Raw genomic sequence first — 20,464 nt, 5'->3', positions numbered from 1 at the left:
CGGTGAACAAGTGACTGTGGATTTGTTTGTTGTACTCAGTCAATTGAAAATGTGCTTCGAGTTTTGAAACACAAGCCATTTTGGTCATCTGTTAAGATTTGTGTGCTTAAAATGTACCACATACTTGTGAAAATTGCACCAAAGTGATAAAAAAAACACTAAGTGGAATGATCATTTTTATTGTGAAAGATAAGCCTTATCATACGTAGGCCGCTAGGTGGACTCGTCTAGGAAGAAAGAGTGAGTAGAGTAGTTGACGCCGCACTACAATTCCCGTTATGCACAACGACTTCGCCGGAAATACAGGCATGGGTCAAAGTTAAAACGCTTACCATGCACGGTGTGAAGAACGAAAGCGTGCACCCTGATGTGGCCAAGTTTGTTCAATTCGTTATAATTTATGTTATTTAGTTGTTGTGTTTGTGTTAACGTCGGAATATGTCTCCAAAGAAGAAGCATGGGTCAAGTCATCAATTGACCCATTTGATCTACCGACATTTGAAGGAAAACGGCTTCCAGAAAGCTGCAGAAGAACTCAAAAAGCATGTGAAGGTCGCTACATCTATCTGTTTCATACGTCGTGCATTGTAACATATAACGTTATCACTCCATTAAGGGAAACTTCGCGACATATTGTTGCAGATTTGTACTTCCATAACGGTGTCGTTGTTACAGTGTAATAACATAGTTGTGACAGTGTAGTTATCGAACAGCCAGAGCGCGCTTGAACAAGAGTCTACCGATGGGCCCTACACTACTGTGCCAGTGCCATGGAGGCCCAGACCTCTTGGTAGAGACTGTAGACTATACTTGGAGACTACACTAATACATTTAACTTTGCTCTGTAGAGTGTCTTGTATTTGTTATGTAGCTAGCTAGATTTCCCTTTGTCTGATTTTGTTTCTCTTAATATTTTGTCTAGGGCGGAGAACCAGAAGCCTTGTCAACTTCACTACTGGACATCTACAATAAATGGTTTGGAGAGTGAGTAGCTGACCTATAGGTTTTCTCAAAATACAGGCCATTATTTTGTCTGATTAACTGACCTCATTGCATTGGGTTGATTTTGACATTTAACTGTGTTCTTCAGTGCTTCCAAGAGTACAAAGACGGGAACAGAACCGGATTCTTCTGAGTTAAAACAGAACCGTCAAGCAGACCCTGAAAGCAGCACAGAGAGCTCGAGTTCAGCAGAGGAAGAAACAACACCTGTTAAAGGTACAGGCTTTTTTCAGTAAACGTGTAGGAGACCAATGTAAACAACAACCAAGAAATGTGTAGTTTGGTTGTGGTTTAAATCTGAATATCATGCATGTCTTGTTCCTTGCTCTTGTCTTTCCAGTCTCCCAGACCCCAAAGCCTCAGAGCTCAGCTAAAGACAGCCCAACTAAGGCCAAGACTGCTGTGCAGAGAACTCTTGGAGGGAACGGGACAGTAGTGGAGGAGAGAACTGGCACAGACAGCTCAGAGGACTCTGAGAGTGAGGAGACACCGCCACAAGTAAGCAAGCACAGATGTAAACACACTGGTGAACACCAATAGAGAGACATGATTACAATTCAAATATAAACTCTTCTTCTCCCTGTTGTTACTGATAGAGTCTTCTCTTCCTCTCCTCTGCTATTTACAGAAAAGCCCTGCAACGCCCAAAGCCAATCATGTTCCAGCTGCAAAGATCAAGGCCGAGTCAGAGGTCACACCATCGACCCTAACCAAGGCCAAGTTAACAACCACTTCCACGCCTAAATCTGGGGCCTCCAACAATACCAATGATACGTCTTCAGACAGGAAAGAGGCAACAACAGTGGTGAGTTAATCTATTCCTTTGTAGAATATTCTAAACCTTTCTTTACATTCACAAATAAAACCCTTTGTGTTAAGATTGTCTCAACATTGATTCAGAAAACACCCTTGACGCCAACACCAGTTACGCCAACCAGTAAACCAACATCAACAGCCAAGACGAAAGCTACTCCAACTAAAGCAGTGGTTGTTGCTACTCCAAGCAAGGCCAAGGCAACAACAACTGCCACATCTACAACATCCGACTCATCCAGTTGCAGTAGTGAATCGTCAGATAGCGATGAGGAGAGTCCAGCGGTGGTGAGTTTACCTCTGGAGTGTGGATACATGATATATTACATTCAGAAATTAAACCCTGAATTACATTTTTTTATTTGCCTCTTTTTACACCAATTTAGAAAACACCCACAACACCAAAAGCAACACCTGCAAAACCAGTAACACCAATTAGTAAAACAACATCAACGGCCAAGCCAACAACCAAATCGAAGACTACAGCGCCAGAGACTTCCAGTGACAGCTGTGATTCATCATCAGAAAGTGAAGAGGAAGGTCCAACAGTGGTGAGTTTTTTTTTAAAGACTTGAAATAACCCAAATCATTTCTGTATAAGTATCTGTTCATATTCTCGCATGATAAACACAGGTTTGAACATTTTCTTCATATTACACAATTTTGACAACACAGACAGCGCCAGTGAAGCAACAGAGAGCAACACCAACAGCCAAGATGAAAGCCACCCCAGTTAAACCAGTGGTTGCTGCCACTCCAAGCAAGACCTCAGCTAGTAAGGAGTCCAGTGACAGCATTGATTCATCATCAGACAGCGAAGAGGAGAATCCAGCAGTGGTGAGTTGTATTAGTTCATTCCTGTGGAGTATGGAATAATCTGTATTAGAGGTCGACCAATTATGATTTTTCAACGCCGATACTGATTATTGGAGGACCAAAAAAAGCCGATTTTTTTGTTATTATTTGTAATAATGACAATTACAACAATACTGAATGAACACTTATTTTAACTTAATATAATACATAAACAAAATCAATTTAGCCTCAAATAAATAATGAAACATGTTCAATTTGGTTTAAATAATGCAAAAACAAAGTGTTGGAGAAGAAAGTAAAAGTGCAATATGTGCCATGTAAGAAAGCTAACGTTTAAGTGCCTTGCTCAGAACATGGGAACGCTGGTGGTTCCTTTTAACATGAGTCTTCAATATTCCCAGGGAAGAAGTTTTAGGTTGTAGTTATTATAGGACTATTTCTCTCTATACGATTTGTATTTCATATACCTTTGACTATTGGATGTTCTTATAGGCACTTTAGTATTGCCAGTGTAACAGTATAGCTTCCGTCCCTCTCCTCGCTCCTACCTGGGCTCGAACCAGGAACACATCGACAACAGCCACCCTCGAAGCAGCGTTACCCATGCAGAGCAAGGGGAACAACTACTCCAAGTCTCAGAGCTAGTGACGTTTGAAACGCTATTAGCGCGCACCCGCTAACTAGCTAGCCATTTCACATCGGTTACACCAGCCTAATCTTGGGAGTTGACAGGCTTGAAGTCATAAACAGCGCAATGCATTGCGAAGAGCTGCTGGCAAAACGCACGAAAGTGCTGTTTGAATGAATGCTTACGAGCCTGCTAGTGCCTACCACCGCTCAGTCAGACTGCTCTATCAAATCATAGACTTAATTATAATATAATAAACACACAGAAATACGAGCCTTAGGTCATTAATATGGTCGAATCCGGAAACAAAACGTTTTTTTCTTTCAGTGAAATACGGAACCGGTCCGTATTTTATCTAACGGGTGGCATCCCTAAGTCTAAATATTCCTGTTACATTGCACAACCTTCAATGGTATGTCATAATTACGTAGAATTCTGGCAAATTAGTTCGCAACGAGCCAGGCAATGAACACAAGAGCATTGACACAATTTCATGTTAGCAGGCAATATTAACTAAAAATGCAGGTTTAAAAATATATACTTGTGTATTGATTTTAAAGAAAGGCATTGATGTTTATGGTTAGGTACATTGGTGCAACGACAGTGCTTTTTTCACAAATGCGCTTGTTAAATCATCACCCGTTTGTCAAAGTAGGCTGTGATTCGATGAGAAATTAACAGGCACCGCATCGATTATATGCAACGCAGGACACGTTAGATAAACTAGTAATATCATCAACCATGTGTAGTTAACTAGTGATTATGTTAAGATTGATAGTTTTTTATAAGATAAGTTTAATGCTAGCTAGCAACTTACCTTGGCTTCTTGCTGCCCTCGCATAACAGGTAGTCAGCCTGCCATGCAGGCTCCTCGTGGAGTGCAATGTAAGGCAGGTGGTTAGAGCGTTGGACTAGTAACCAGAAGGTTGCAAAAACGAATCCCCCCTGAACAAGGCAGTTAAACCCTGTTCCTAGGCCGTCATTGAAAATAAGAATGTGTTCTTAATCTGTCTTGCCTAGTTAAATAAAGGTGTAAAAAAAAACGGCAAATCGGTGGCCAAAAATACCGATTACCGATTGTTATGAAAACTTGAAATCGGCCCTAATTAATCTGCCATTCCGATTAATCGGTCAACCTCTAATCTGTATATTCTCTTCAGATATTTCATCATAAATATCTGTCTTAACACTGATTCAGACAACAGCTCCCACTCCAAAAGCTACACCAGTGGCGCAACAGATAGCAACATCAACAGTCAAGACGAAAGCCCCTCCGGGTACTCCAGTTAAACCAGTGGTTGCTACCACTCCAAGCAAGACCTCAGCTAGTAAGGAGTCCAGTGACAGCAGTGATTCATCATCAGACAGCGAAGAGGACAGTCCAGCAACGGTGAGTTGATATTAGTCTATTCCTGTAGAGTATGGAATAATCTGTATGTTTTCTTCAGGTATTTCATCATAAATATCTGTCTTAACACTGATTCAGACAACAGCTGCAACACCGAAAGATGCACCAGCGAAGCAATCAAAACCAACATCAACAGCCAGGACGAAAGCCCCTCTGGGTACTCCAGTTAAACCAGTGGTTTCTGCCACTCCAAGCAAGACCTCAGCTAGTAAGGAGTCCAGTGACAGCATTGATTCATCATCAGACAGCGAAGAGGACAGTCCAGCAACGGTGAGTATTTTTTTTTTTTTACTAAAACATTTATTTTAGTCCTGTAGAATGATCTTGTATTTTCTTACCCTCTCAAATGAAACAACGGGATGAATATTATCTTCATATCAAACGGATTCAGGAAACAGCCACAACACCGGCGAAACCCGCTAAAAATGCTACCCCAGCTAGAGCAGCGACTGTTGCCCCTCCATGCAAGACCACGGCAACAGCCACTGTCACAGCCAAGACTACAACAGCAGAGTCATCTAGTGACAGCAGTGATTCGTCAGACAGTGAAGAGCAAAGTCCAGCGGTGGTAAGTTTTGAAGAGTTCATACATCCCTGTGTAGTGTGAAATAATCTTCACAATTTGTTTTCTTCACTGTTGTATCTGTCTTCACAATGATTCAGACGACAGCTGCAACACCGAAAGATACAACGGAGAAGCAAACAAAACCAACATCAACAGCCAGGACGAAAGCCCCTCCGGCTAACCCACTTAAACCAGTGGTTGCTGCCACTCTAAGCAAAACCCCAGCTAGTAAAGACTCCAGTGATAGCATTGATTCGTCATCAGACAGTGAAGAGGACAGTCCAGCAACGGTGAGTTTTAAAGAGTTAATCAGATTCTGGCTGTATAATAATCTATCCTTTATATATTTATGAATGATATCTTTTTCATCATCGTCACACTGTTGTGGACCACAATCTCAACACCAAAAGCCATACCAGTGATTCCAGCAATAGGAGGACTCTGTTGAAATGAAACACTGGGTTCAATATTTTCTTTATATTACACTTGATTCAGAAAAGAGCCGCGACACCAGCCCCTCCTGCTAACCCAGTTAAAGCAGCGACTGTTGCCACTCCAAGCAAGCCTAAGGCAACAGCCACTGTCACAGCCAAGACAACAAAACCAGAGTCATCTAGTGACAGCAGTGATTCATCAACAGACAGCGAAGAGGACAGTCCAGCAACGGTGAGTTGATATTAGTCTATTCCTGTAGAGTATGGAATAATCTGTATGTTTTCTTCAGGTATTTCATCATAAATATCTATCTTAACACTGATTCAGACAACAGCTGCAACACCGAAAGATGCACCAGCGAAGCAATCAAAACCAACATCAACAGCCAGGACGAAAGCCCCTCCGGGTACTCCAGTTAAACCAGTGGTTTCTGCCACTCCAAGCAAGACCTCAGCTAGTAAGGAGTCCAGTGACAGCATTGATTCATCATCAGACAGCGAAGAGGACAGTCCAGCAACGGTGAGTTTTAAAAGTGAATATGTTGCTGGTATACATAATAGTCTGTCCCTAATATTTTCCTCAGGACTGTCTATGGACGTTAGTGTCTCATTTTATTCATCTTCACACTGCTGTAGACAACAACCTCAAAACCACAAACTACACCAGTGACACCAGCGAAACAAACAAAACTGAAAACAACATCAAAAGCCAAGACGAAAGCCACTCCTGCTACTCCAGCTAAGCCAGTGGTTGCTGCTACCCCAAGCAAGGCCCAGGTAACACCCACTGTCACACCGACAAGTACAGCACCAGAATCGTCCAACGACAGCAGTGACACACCATCAGACATCCCAGATGAAGCCCCAGCAAAGCATGCTAAGGTTCAATTTAAGACCCCTGCTTCAGCTAAGAAGGCCCAGAGTGGGGGAAAGGGGAAAAAACCTGCTTCTAAGGACCTACTCCTACTGCTGAACAGTCTTACTGTAAGATCAATATACCTCTTCCTGTTCAAACCAGGAGCTATGAGATGAGATGTACGTGATGATTAACCTTATTCTAACCTTTTGATATTCCTTCACCAGTCACCCACAGCCAAAGCCATTGAGAAGAAGAGCGGCCGTAGTGGACACTCCTCAGTTGAGGAAACTCCAGCTGTTACAGCAACACCTGCTGGTATGTACTGGTGTCATGGTGCAGGATTTTGGTGCAAATTCCTCAATGTGGCCCTATGTGTGTTCTGCATTGATGGTCTTCATTACTGTATGTTTTATGTCTCTTTTTTATTGTATGTAGTTGCTCCAGCCACAAATATAGGAAAGAAGGTGGCTGCAAAAGACAAGAAAGCAACCTCGTCGAAGAAAGCACAAGTACAGATACTAACTCTCTGTGTATTAAATTGCATTAACTTATTTTCTCATCCGTATATAGTCATTGGGAACCATATTCTCTAAGTGCTTGTTAGCTAGATCATTCTGCATAACTGAATTCTTCTTACCAACCCGTGTTTCAGGCCTCAGCTCCATCAGCCAAGAGGAAAAGAGGTGAAGACAAACCAGGGGACACGCCCGTTAAAGGCAAAAAGAAGAAGCCCTCCCCTGAGACTGTCATGGCTGCCCTGCCTCTGACCGTTCTTGGTCCTCCTCCTACAGGGGGAGACGACTCTGGCTCGGACTCTGACACCGATCTGGACGTGGAGAAGTGGAAGAGACTGGCACTGGAACTATCAGGTGAGAGAGAGGGAAAAACTGTGGAAAAGGAGGAGGGCAAGTGAGGGTCAGATGAAAGGGGTAAGGGAGGGAGGGAGACAGAGGAAGAGAGCAGGAGGAAGATGAGTGGACAGAGAGGGGTAGTGAGTCAGAGAGCGGGGGAGGATTCAAAAGCGTCATAACAGCCAGAAGACACACAGCCTCACCCTTTAATAACTTAATAATGGAATAACTTTGTGAGTCAATATAAACAGAACTGTATGACGTCTTTAAATAAAGTACAGGTGTTGACAGTTGATAGTTCAGAGTAGGTCTCCAAGGTAGCCATGTTGTTTATTTACTGTCTACCCGCCTCTGTCCACAGACACAAGCATCGCCAAAATGGACGCCATCACTGCGCTGACCGCTCCACCTGCTCCCACCTCACCTGCCTCAGCAGCGAAGAAAACAAGAGCACCGAGGAAGCCCAGGGCTAAAGCAGCACCGAAGACACCACCCAAACCCAGGGCTAAAGCTGCACCGAAGACACCACCCAAACCCAGGGCTAAAGCTGCACCGAAGACACCTAAACCCAAGGCTGGCGCTGCAGTGGAAAAGTCTAGTGCTGCTGAAAAGGTCAAGACTACAGCTGAAAAGGAAGATGGGAATGGGAAGACCAAGACAACTGCAAAAGCTAGTAAAGCCAAGTCCAGTCAAGCTAAGAAGGCAGCACCTCACACCCCATCAGTCAAAACATCTCCCACCCCATCCCCTGAAGGCCAAGCCGAGATCAACAATAATACTGCTGACCTTACGACCGTGGCAGACAAACAGCCACCCTCCACGCCTGCTACCCCAACACCTAATGGAAAACCGTCAACCAAGAAAAGGAAGAGGAAAAATAGGAACAATGAGACGAAAGCAGATGACAATTCACCACAACCCCAAAAGAAGAAAAGGGAAACCGGCGAAGAGAAGACTGATGAAATGAAAAACGAGACTGTAGAAGAGAAGGAACCAGAGAAGGAAAAGAAGAAGACGACTAAGGAGAATGAGGCAAAAAAGGACAAGGGAACGAAGAAGAAACAGGAGGCGATAAGAAAGGAGAATGAGACTAAGATGGAACTGGAAAAGAAGAAGAAGAAGAAGAAGAAGAAAACGAATGAGAACTGTGTTGACAAGGAACCACCACCACCTCCATCCACCACAGTAACACCTGATCCTCCAACAGAGAAGAAAAGTGAGTGACTCTTCCTCTAAAAACCTTGTTTCAGAAAATGAAAAAAATATATTGTATATTAGTCTATACTGAAAATGATTATGTAATAACATTTATATAAATAAAAACTCTACAGAGATTAAAAAGCTGAAACTCTCAGAGACTGCAGTGCCTGAGATGCCAGTCACACCTGCCCAAGACTCCATCCCTGTACAGCACCCTCCAGCACCCACAGAGACCCCACCTAAAAAGGTAAGGAAGTTTACCTCATCTTCATCATCAAGGCGCAGAAGTTATAGCTAGACATTGACCCACATGCTTTTTCTTGACCTTGCGTTCCAGCATGCTTATACTACTCACTGCATGCCTCAGCTCTCATACCTATACCTGGCAAAAATAACAGAGCTGTAAATGTTTTGGGTTTTATTCTCCTCAGAAAAAGAAATCATCTAAGAGTAAGTAAGGCCTTTACAGATGAAGACCATCTACAAGGGCCCTCTCAAGTGTATGTGGACCAGGACCCATTCTACCTAAATGGCAGTGGAGCAATAACGGGTAAAGACTGTCTGTCCACACAATGTTCTCCCTAGACCAGATCAACTGGGGATTTGTTCTATTTTTAAAAAAAATGTTTACATTGTATACTGTAACAAATTAACTCTTTTCCTGTTTTGCTAAAGTTGAAACAGTGTTTTTTAGCCTATTTGTTTATCAATTTTTTAAAACTTTAACTGCATGTCCTGTACAGGTTCTAAATGTTTTCCTATTTGAAGATGGCATACTATGTGATGTGCTGCAGCTGTTTTTACGTTACAGTACATTTTAATTATGGCGTTTTCTTGCATGTTCTTGTGACAGCGAAAAAAACTGAATGATTTATGGAAATGTTACGTTTACGACAGCATCTGCTGCTTAGCCTCACATGGTGGATAAGGCCGATCCTAAGTGGAGAGAATGATCAGAGGAACCTCAATACAGCAATGAAGCGCAGAGACATTGTTTAACCCTTACACCCTAGTAATGAATGCATAATATGAAAATATTTGAGAGATACTACTAGGAAAATATATATTTTTTAAAAGTTTCATGGTCAGATGTGTTTACTGTATCTTTTTCACAAAATTAAGTCATTTTTCCAGTTTGTGTCCATTTTGTTAGTGGGTTTGAGGTGCCAAAAATGTGTCTTTAAGCACTCTCTTTCTGGTGTTGGTGTCTTGGAGTCTTCCTCAGCGCTTTGATGAATTGCTTTCCAGAAGGGACTTTGTGGCATTTATAGCTATGGTAATTAATGGCTCTGCCAAGGTGGAGAGAAGGTCCAGGAAAATATAAATCATTGTGATTGCGGCGGAGCGGTTCCTGGGGCTGAAAGATTTCTCAGCGAAGGAGTTACCTGCAATATTGGCACAAGCTCTCAGGGCCTACCCAGCTAACAACGACCTGTCGGTCCGCCAGCGCTTTTTGGGTGGCGCGCCGTCAACGGCTTGCCGCGGTCGAGCCTCCAGCGGCAAGATGGTCAGCAATCGCTCATCCATCCACTAGCGTTGTGCGGCAAGCCGCTATGCTAGGTGGAGGTCTGAACTTCAGTGGAGGAACTTCGGCATGTCGATATGCGGACCCATGCGTGCGACCTGCTGTAACACCTTTTCATAAATTGAATAAGTACTGCTACTGTTGCTGAAAACAATATATATTTTTTTATATCAACCACACGGATTTGACAGTTGAACTGTACCATTCAGCTTTTTCTGGAAAATGCCCATTGTATAAAGTTCCACCTTTTGTAATCGCATAATGCAATTTCAGTGTAATAGCAAGTTCCAGTACTTTTGCGTGTTCTTACAAGTACATAGCTTGCGTACTTTCACTTTTAACCCATTCACTAATCTTGGGCATTGTGAAGGAGAGTTTTGAATATAGAAAACAAATTACAGGATGTGCATCTTTTTTTTACAACAATACACACATTAAGATTAGGTATAAGTTAACAATACTACCTTTAACATGGTCTTGTGTAACAACCTTTAGCACAAAACTGAAACGTAATGTATTTACAGAGATGTTAGACTTACAAACAGTGCAGGCTCTAGACTTAAGAGGCCCCAAGGCAATATTTTCTGTGAAGTCTTCCTTAACATTTCCTAATGGAAACTATAAACTATGTTCTAAAGAAGTAAAACATTTAAAAAATATACATTTCTTTCAATCCTTGGTGGAATAACTTGATCAGAGATGAGTCAGTAAAATGTTCTAACTGAAGATTCATGCCAACCAGAGAACGCATTTAAACTGAATATGGGCACAAACCACCCTACATGTCTATAGGGATATCATTGTGTGTCTATTGCTTAAGGTATTGAAGATGGACAGGAGGGTTTCATGTCTAATGTTGTGGGGCGTATCAGCTAGTGGAGTTTGAGGGTGAGTGATGTCAACATCGTTCAGGAACCAGACAGCAGAGAGAAGTCCTGTCGAAGAAATACCACAATTAAAGATCTGTAGACTTTCGTCACAATTGTTTTACGTATGAATTTCACCCTCCTCCCCAACATTATATTCTAAGAAATGTAAAGATGACAGGTAATGGTATACACAATATGTAGTGTTGATTTGACACTTTGTATACCAATTCAGTTTGTGATTTGTACTTATGGTTAGAACCTGCTTGAACAACAAAGTAACACCTATCGATGACAAATCTTAATTTTTTCCTGAGCTGCCCTCCCTCACTGCAAGATATCTATCTCTAAAATGTTTAATTCTAGATGTCATACCTGAGGCTTGAGCCTGAGGAACAAGGTAAAGAATCCACAAATTCAAGCGAACACCTCACCCGGTCAAAACACCCCATTAAATTGTCCAAAAGGTTGTACCAATCATGACATTCATATGGGAATAAGTGGTAGCACACAGCAGGTAAAGGACGCCTTTTAATGGTGATTCATAACCTTTCGAGAATGATGGTGTTGTATTCAACTGGTATGAGTACCTTTACTGCTTGATTCCACGAATATAGAAGTGCAAACACCGTACGACTTAATGTGAAATTCATGTAAAGACTTAGTCGTTCCGATACATATTTCAGAGATAGTCTTCCATTGCAGACCTGCACCCTAATTCTCAAAGGTTATGAATCACCATTAAAAAGGCGCTCTTACCCTCTGTGTGGTTCGTAAATCACCACCAAAAGGCGCCCCTTACCTGCTGTGTGGTACACATATAAACATTGTCCTGTGGAATCCTCTGGAAGGAACAGCTCGTCTGGATCACCTTGCTTACTCATCTGTCTCTATTAAAACCCAGTCGGCATCTCTGTGGTCTCAGTATAAAGCCAAGGTGAGTTGATGTTACCTAAAGATTCATGTAAGTTGAGATATTAAAAGTACGTTTAAGTTTGTTTTTGTTTGATATGTTATATCATGACAAACAGTATGGCTAAGGTTATCGTTAACAAGGATCCTAGGAACTGTCGTGTGTCAATAAGTCAATACCTTCAGGGTTAACATTAGGGACTTGAAGTTAGTTGACGGACACTAAAATTAGACTAGCTAACGTAACATCCCACCTTACAACATCTGTTCATACAAGGTTGTCTGAGTCAGTGTCCCTCCAAATCAATTTTGATGGCCTTCTATACAAAGGCCATCAAAATTGAAAGAAGAAACCAACCAGTCTTGATTGCTTGCAAGACTTGAGTGTCAGGTGGTGGGTGTAGCTGGTGCATGAAGTCAGGCGCAGGAGAGCGGAGATGAGTGAACAACGCACTTTACTTGAGAAAATAGCACAAAGTAACAAAACCAATGTGCGAACAATAATGGTTGCCACACAGCACCCGGAAGAAAAAAAAAAAAAACAGTCGGAAACATACCGACCTCAAACACACACAAAGACATGGGGGAAACAGAGGGTTAAATACATGACCAGTAATTGGGAAATGAAAACCAGGTGTGTGGGAAACATAGACAAAACCAACGGAAAATGAAAAGTGGATCGGCGATGGCTAGAAGACCGCCGAGTGCCACCCGAACAAGGAGAGGAACCGACTTTGACGGAAGTCGTGATATTGAGGAAATGCAGCAGCTGGAAACTGAAGGTGTTTTTTTGGAGACAGAAATGTTAAAGTCCAAATCTCTGCCATTATTTGTGAAGCACCAGCAAGGGCCTTTGTCAGAAATGCAAAAGGTCACAATGGCTACTATGGCTATGACAAATGCGTCACACGGGAGTCTACTACCTGAATCGTATGACCTTCCCAGAAACAACAGCCGAGGTTCAACCACGACACTTGATGATTTGACTGATGACTGAGTGAGACAACACCTTTAGGATCATTGTCAAATGGTTTGGTGATGCCGTTTCCGCTTGACAAAATGCTCCTGGTATGTTTGAGAGTTACACGGAAACTGATAACTACGGCAGAAAGGGCCACTGAAAACATGTTTAGGTCCAGCTGTTGTCAGAAATGTATCTTCACAGCTGACTGACCTAAGACCTCACACTCCATCAGAAATCAAGAGAACCACTGAATGAGTCTGACCGTTGGAAGGCAACTGAGTTCCGTACATTCCTCTTGTACACTGGGCCTGTCTGTTTAAAAGGGAATATTCCAAGGGTGATATATGAAAACTTAATGTTGCTTGCAGATGCCATGACCATCTTCCTAAGTGTATCCTTGTGTGCAGACCAAGCAGACTGCAGGAAACCTCCTGGTTTTGTTTGTGGACTACTGCAGCTGCCTGTATGGGAAGGAAAACATAATATACATTGCCTAACCAATCTCAGCCATGAAGCACAAGCATTTGGTGTTGACAATCTCTCTTGCTTCCCCTTCGAGAATTTTTTTGGCCAGTTAAAAAAAATGAAACAAGCCTTTAGAGCAGGTTATACGGAGGCTGTCAGAAAGAGAGGCAATGAGAGCAACACAGTCAGATGCAGAGCAAACACTACAAAAGCAGCATGACAATGGCCCAGTCCCAAATGGTCTAACAGTGAAAGAGCAGCCTAAAAAAAATGCAGTTCACTCACTTCTCCGTGCAGATGTCCACTGGGAATAACTGTGTCCAGTTGAGGAACAAGGGGGTTGTCCTAGTCCAAAACCTTGTGGTGGAGGAACATGCCACTGTGTACAAAACATTTAGGAACAAGACAGACCTTTTCGCATATCCCCTGCCATCATCACTGCTTGATATTTTCCATCTCTCTGGATTGAAAGATGAACTTCTTTTCACTCATGCCACAAAAGTGCTTCAGAAGTTTGTTCTACTCTCGTGCGAAGAGGGCTTTGCTGGGATGCCATTACTCCATTTGTAGGATGCAAAGCACCAATGTTATTTTTATTGGTTTCCCCGTTCTCTTTAAGGTAAATTGTCAGTAAAAGACATTACAGAAAATGTATTATTTACTTGAAGGGATTTTCTTAAACTCCTACAATTAGATGTTACTATTGTGAAATGTTTGAGTAAACTAATCTAATTGAGTACCCTTATTTTCTTTTTTGTTCACAGTACCATGTTTGCTGTGGTTAATTTCCGGAACGAAGTGGTGCACCAAAGACAAATGTTATTGGCCTCCATACAAGAGCCAAGAGAGGTTAAGGAAGGCAGTGATGTCGCACGAACGTCCGGACATTGATACACGGGAGGTGTATTCAATTCAATTACTGAAGACAAAGAGTGAGTACTTTAACAGAATATTAAGATACTAAATGTCTCGTTTGCAGCCATTTACAGATGAACTGATAAGCTCCTGTTCCGTGATGTTTCAGATTCATATGAGAAAGCCCGTGAGTGCCTGATTCGAGCAGAAAAACGTTCAAGCCTGGAAACAGAGCCAGAGTCTCACCAAAGAAAGAGAAAGTAAGATTTAGTGTTTGAAATAAAAAGGAATCTTAACACTAGTACTCTGAAAACTTTATGCTTGCTGTCATTCCCAGGCGAAATCCTAAATTTGATCAAACCGAATGAGTCTGACGCTGATCACAACCAGCACGACCCAACGCAAAAGACCCCCAAATGCACCCCAAAAAAAGGTTGATTCCACACAACAACAACAAAAAGTATATCCAAGATTTTATTTCTTGGCAATGAATTGTTCATACAAAGTACAAGTCTAATTTTCACAACCTGCATTACATTTGCACAGTATCTTCTAGACCCTCTTTGTCACTCTCTGCTGGGGGGGGGGCTCTTATGTACTGAATGTAATGAAGTATATCACATAAAATTATTAGTTCTTAAGCATAATGTTATGTTTTTTGAAGGAACGCTGAAATAGTTTGGCTGTGAACTCAGAGGTATAGGACAAATAACTATGCTTAACTTTGATATGAACAGGTCATCAGTCTTCTTCGTCACAGGCGCCAGATGCTCACCAGTCTGAAGGTACCGGATCTTGCCCATCTTATTATCGGAGGAGAAAAGGGAGAAATACTCCACAATGTTAATCTTTTCACGCAAAAAAAACATCTTCTGTCAGCAAGTTACCATGGGTGTGATTCACGATAAGTATTGCTTTCATGCAACGATTATCAACAGAAACAATTTGTTAGATTTAATTCAAAACATTTTACAAGTAGGATATAGAAATAACGGAGAAATGTGACAGGAAATGTAACGTTAATGGAAAGTGTTCGTTACCTTTGCTAACAAGTAGTCGAAAGTGAATCCTTGCAGTCAAAACGTTGTTCAACTGGGAAAGTTTGCCGCTAGCTAGCAATGAACAAACTTGTCTTGTTCACTCCATGTGTTCACACATGAAACACGTCAGTTGACTGATTAAGATTGCATGCACTTCCTTCCTCCAGCAGTAGCTAACTTCCAAATCGAAGGTTACATATGTAATCACGGTTATGTGAGCTATATGGATCACTCCAATATATTGGTATCACTCCGCATCAGAGGGATACATACGAAGTGAGGATTTACATATTTACTCCTGTGTACACCTGTGTCACGGCTGGGGTCTGCCCCTATATATAGACCCCATGGCCGTGACATGTTCTCTACATCATTTTTGAGGCGCCTCTAGCACTGTAGAGGATTGGAGTGATCCATATAGCTCACATAACCGTGGTTACATATGTAACCTTTTATGTTTCACTATATTGGATCACTCCAATATATTGGTATACCCGTACCAGATTTAGTCAGTGCTAGAGGGACCTGGCCAGCCAGCGGCGAAGTCCCAGCGCAGGCCGGAGACGCAGGTAGCTGTCAATGTGGAAAGGGGGTCCCGGCACAGTTCCCGGAAGGGGAGGCGACGTCCAGGGCTGCTGAACCAACCGCAGAGGGAGGTGCCACATTTACCCGATAGAACCTAGCAAAGGTGCAAGAGGAAGCCCAGCTGGCTGCAACACAGATATCAGCGAGGGGCAGTCCTCTCAGTAGAGCCCAGGATGCAGCCACACCTCGTGTTGAATGTGCCAACACAGATCCTAGCACTGGCCTGCCAGCCAGGCGGTATGTTGTCGTAATCATGTCCACTATCCAGTGAGATAGTGGACACGATAGCCCAGCCCCCAGGACTCTCACCATAGCAGACAAAGAGCTGGTCTGTTGTTCTCACTGACCGTGTCCCCTCCACATAAGCAGCCAGTGCCCTCACAGGGCACAGCATGCCAGAGGGAGGCCCAGACTCCCCCAGCACTGCCAGGGGGGTCCCTAAGCAGACAGGATAAAAGGGATGTTCACATGCCTGTCTGACAGAACCTTCAGGAGGAATGAAGGGTTGGGGCGGAGAGATATACTCCTCCCCCCGGGGTCCATCTGTTATGAGGAGTGGCACAGGGGAACCCAAGAGCGGACTTAGACGAGGAAACAGAGATGAATGAACCAAGGTATTTATTGTAACACAGGGAGATATGGAGTGCAGATCCGGGGAAGCTTGGATGAGTTGTAGGAAACCAAATGTGGAGGCTGACGTTGGAGTGTGCTGGGTTGGGACGGGGTAAACAGGTCCGGAGGGGAATCCAAGGGAGTGGTGGTGTGGTGAGTCCAGAACAGTGTAGCAGGGTGGTGAGATGTGGAACAGGAGCCAGAGTCAGGGCAGCAAAACTGCAGTGAGAGGATAAACAGCATCAAGCAGGGAAACAGGTACAGCAGGGTAACAGGATCTTGAATAATAATAATGGCTAGAAGCATAAACTGATTGAGCAGAGATTACAATCTGGCAGAGTGGAAATGGCAGAACTGAGTATTTGTAGAGGTCTTGATAATGGAACGAGTTGCTGCTGAGAGGGATCTGCTCTGACTCCAGCACACCTGTCTCCAACCACACAATCACACACAAACAGAAACAGAAAGGGAGGGAGAGAGAGAGTGTACTGGGGGAATAGCTGCAGGTCACCCAGACACCGGATGACCACTAGGGGGTGTGGCATGAGCAGATGTGACACCATCCGGTAGCACTCAGAACTACCAAGAAAGCCACCTTCATAGAGGTGTTTCAGGGAGGCAGACTCCAATGGTTCGAAAGGTGGCTTTGCCAAAACTGCGAAGACCACATCCAGATCCCAGCTCACCATTGAGCGGGTCCTAGCTGGACGCAAGCGACAAACCCCCTTCATAAACCTGGAGACCAAGGGATGGCGCCCCACTGGCCTGTCCATCCACCCCACATGGCAGGCAGATATAGCGGCCAAATACCCTCTCAGTGTAGAGGCTGCTAAGCCCTCATCCAAACTAGAATGCAGGTATTTGAGGACTTACTGCACCCCCCATGACTCGGGCACCACTTCAATACCAGTGCACCAAGAGCAGAACAACCACCTATGCCGCGGCTGTAGCCGGTGCCCTTGCACTCTGCATGGTGTTCATTACACCCTCCTGTAGTCCTAACATGGACCAAGCCCACAGACTGAGGCAGTGTAGCCTCAGATGCCACAGAGTTCCCCTGGCCTGAGACAGCAGGTCCGGTCTCATGGGAAGTTGCCAAGGTGTCCCAGACAACAGGGACAGGAGAAAGCTGAACCAGGGTCGTCTGGGCCAGTATGGGGCACCAGAAGCAGATGATGCTCTGCCATCCTGGTCCTGTCCAGCACAGCCTGGATCAGGGGAAAATCAAATCTTATTAGTCGCATGCGCCGAATACGACAGGTGTAGACCTTACAGTGAAATGCTTACTTACGAGCCCCTAACCAACAGTGCAGTTTCAAAAAATACGGATAAGAATAAGAAATGAAAAAGTAACAAGTAATTAAAGAGCAGCATTAAAAAATAAGATAACACGGGGGGAATGCGTAAAGCTCCACCCCTGATCAATCGTGTGCCAGAGCATCCAAGCCCAGAGGCCCTGGTGGCTCCGACATGAAGGACCACAGGGGGCAGTGCGCATTGTCCAGGGAGGCAAACAGGTCCACCTGCGCCCTCCCAAACTTGTCCCACAGGTGCTGCACCATCTTTGGAATGTAGGCTCCAGTCCCAAGGTGGCGGGCTCTCCCTCGAGAGCTTATCCGCTGCCACATTCAGAATGCCAGGTACATAGAGACGCTAGACGTCCCTGAGCCCAGAGAAAGAGCTCCCGTGCCATAAGATGGAGGCGGTGGGACCTCAGTCCACCATGATAGTTGATGTAAGCCTCCACTGTGGTGTTGTCTGTTCTCACCAGGACATGTCTTCCCTTCAGATGTGGAAGGAAAGACTGCAGAGCCAGTAGTACAGCTTGGAGCCCTAGTGTATTGATGTGCCTGCCGCTCCAAGCAGTGGCAGTTCTAGACCATTTCAACTGGGGGGGCCAAGCTGGGGCCAGTTGTACTGTTAGAGGGGCCAGTTACATTAGATGTTATTGTTGTCATATCGTTTTCTTCACTGCATTACAGGCATTAGCAGGCAAAAGACCATGTTCATAATCATTAGTGTTCCGCGTTGCCACTGTCTAATAACGGATGTAAAAAAAGAACGATAGCAAAAATTAGTTATGTAAAAATTATTTCATACTCCACATTTAGGGGGGCTACAAGGGGGTCCAAAGTTGTTGTCACAGGGGCACTGGTTTCCCCAGAACCGCCCCTGGCTCCAAGGGGGTAGCCAACAGCCGCTGGCCGACCTGTCCTTGGTCACATTCCCCCAGCCGATCTGGGAGGCATCTGTGCTGACTAGCTCCCGTCGGCACATCCTCAGCATCTCCACCCCACCTGAGAGAAAGGAGTGACAGCACCACCTCAACAATGCCCTGAGGCACTGTGTGGTCACCCGCAGCTGGCGGTGACGGTGGCGCTTCGTGTGCAGCCGGTGGGAGTTGAACCACCGTTGAAGAGGTCGGAGATGGAGCAGGCCCAGGGGAAACAACGAGGCCGACGTCAGCAAGCCCAACAGGCGTTGGCAGGTTAGGGCGGATACCACCCGCCCCTGACGAAAGTGGTTGAGGCAAGATAAGATCACCTGAACCCTTTCGGTGGGCAGGCATGCTCTCATAAGGATTGAGTCAAGTTCCATGCCAATGAAGGCCACCATCTGGGTGGGCATCAGACAATGACTCTTGTCGTTTACAGTAATGCCCAGCCCGCCGATGTGGGTCAGGAGCATGTCTCTGTCTGACAGGACCTGCGTCCTGGTCAGGGCACAAATCAGCCAATCATCCAGGTAATTGAGGATCAACAACCCTCGGGATGGGATGTGCCAGGACAGCGTCCATGCACTTTGTGAAAGTGCGGGGTGCCAAGGAGAGGCCGAAGGGAAGAACCATGAATTCATAAGCCCACCCTTCGAAAGCGAATCGGAGGTACTGCCAATGAGCTGGATGAACAGGAACATGGAAGTACACATCCCTCAGGTCCAGCGTCAAAAACCACTGGTTCCTGGACACGGCCTGCAACACGCGGGCAGGGGACAGCATGTGGAACCTCAGTACCTTCAAGAACCCATTGAGGTTGCGGAGGTCCAGAATCGGTAGAAGCCACCTAGCTAATCTGATGTCTCCAGGTGTGAGGAGATCTCCAGCCGCAGGGTTTTCCTCAGTGGGTCGGCCACCGTGGTGACACAAAGGGGGCCAGTACCGGAATTGGAGTCGGTACCCTTCGAGCATTGTGGACAACACCCATGGGGACTCCACACATTGCTCCCACTTTGCCCTTTGAGACCAGGAGAAGCGGCCGAGGCCGGGGAGGGTGTATCAGGGGTCCTGCCGGGGCCCGCCTCTGTCACCCCGAGCGACTGGGTTCCCCAGGCACGTCCCTATGGCGGTGACGGTTGACAGGTTGTTGCGCCACAGCATGCTGTGCCCCTCCCCGCTGTCGTTCCTCAGCACGAGGCGAAGGGGCAGGAGAGGGACCCCACCGTCGTTCGGGTGCAGGTGGGTGGCAACGGTCCGTCTGCCTTGGACCCGTGGCCTGAGAAGGCAGCATGAACCCTCTCAGGGTCTCCCGGTCCCTACGAACCTTATCGGTCTGCTCCAGAATGTCATTAACCCGTGGACCAAATGTTAGCCCTGGGGTGATGGGGAGAGTGGCACATGTGTTCCAGAGAGCAGCTGGCAGACGGGATTGGGCCAGCCAGAAATGGTGCCAGGAGGTAACCACCTGTACCATGGCCCATCCGTTGGAGCGGGCCACATCCCTCTGTAGCAGGGAATGCAGGCGAGACACCTCCATCGCTTGCCGGAGGACCTCCTCTGTGCCCCCCTGCAGCCGGGGCAACAAAGTCTGCAGGTAGGCCTGCAGCAGCATGGCTGCGCTGGTAATGCGGCCAAGAGAGCAGAGGGACCCATATGTGGCTTTCAAGTCTGCATCAAAGACTCTGGGGGGGTCTTGGCTTCAGTCGCGGGTTCCGCCCTATAATCTCCAGGACCATGGCCGCTATCATGGTGTCCATGGCCGGGTACTCCCGGAGGCCAAGTGACTCTGTGCCCGCAACATAACTCTATGGTCCAGTCTCTGCTGTAAGTCGGAAGCACCGCCTGGCAG

At 45.2% G+C, this 20,464-nt stretch overlaps 1 protein-coding gene and 1 pseudogene across 9 annotated transcripts; one reads left to right on the top strand and one right to left on the bottom strand.

Moving 5' to 3' along the window:
• Positions 1 to 316: 316 nt before the first annotated feature.
• LOC115174071 (nucleolar protein dao-5) lies at positions 317 to 14,413 on the top strand. Of its 9 annotated transcripts, XR_003871722.1 has the most exons (23): positions 317 to 552; positions 923 to 984; positions 1,091 to 1,218; positions 1,343 to 1,500; positions 1,631 to 1,807; positions 1,882 to 2,103; positions 2,202 to 2,366; positions 2,491 to 2,652; positions 4,458 to 4,649; positions 4,746 to 4,937; positions 5,059 to 5,235; positions 5,331 to 5,522; positions 5,728 to 5,898; positions 5,995 to 6,186; positions 6,303 to 6,650; positions 6,750 to 6,840; positions 6,961 to 7,034; positions 7,178 to 7,394; positions 7,738 to 8,592; positions 8,708 to 8,823; positions 9,008 to 9,126; positions 14,073 to 14,240; positions 14,333 to 14,413. XR_003871722.1 is itself a non-coding variant. In XM_029732756.1 (22 exons), exons 1-22 carry the CDS (start codon positions 439 to 441, stop codon positions 9,032 to 9,034), a joined length of 3,996 nt encoding a protein of 1,331 aa, XP_029588616.1. In that variant the 5' UTR covers positions 317 to 438; the 3' UTR covers positions 9,035 to 10,758. The 9 variants fall into 9 exon arrangements, 8 of the variants coding, with proteins under 8 accessions (XP_029588616.1, XP_029588605.1, XP_029588594.1 ...); XM_029732756.1 differs by lacking the exons at positions 14,073 to 14,240; positions 14,333 to 14,413 and having other exon boundaries at positions 7,738 to 7,879; positions 7,916 to 8,592; positions 9,008 to 10,758; XM_029732745.1 differs by lacking the exons at positions 14,073 to 14,240; positions 14,333 to 14,413 and having other exon boundaries at positions 1,903 to 2,103; positions 9,008 to 10,758.
• Positions 14,414 to 18,494: 4,081 nt separating this feature from the next.
• LOC115165294 (uncharacterized) lies at positions 18,495 to 19,587 on the bottom strand (annotated as a pseudogene).
• Positions 19,588 to 20,464: the final 877 nt, after the last annotated feature.

This window comes from Salmo trutta, chromosome 3 (genome assembly GCF_901001165.1).
Source record: "Salmo trutta chromosome 3, fSalTru1.1, whole genome shotgun sequence".
NCBI lineage: Eukaryota > Metazoa > Chordata > Actinopteri > Salmoniformes > Salmonidae > Salmo > Salmo trutta.
This window is presented reverse-complemented; position numbering and strand designations above follow the sequence as displayed.

Excerpts from the sequence above, each read along its gene's own strand:
- LOC115174071 (XM_029732734.1), top strand. The coding sequence starts at position 439 with ATGTCTCCAAAGAAGAAGCATGGGTCAAGTCATCAATTGACCCATTTG. Across the intron at positions 4,938-5,058 it reads AAGAGGACAGTCCAGCAACG|GAAACAGCCACAACACCGGC; the intron begins GTGAGTATTTTT and ends AAACGGATTCAG. Across the intron at positions 6,187-6,302 it reads AAGAGGACAGTCCAGCAACG|ACAACAACCTCAAAACCACA; the intron begins GTGAGTTTTAAA and ends ACACTGCTGTAG.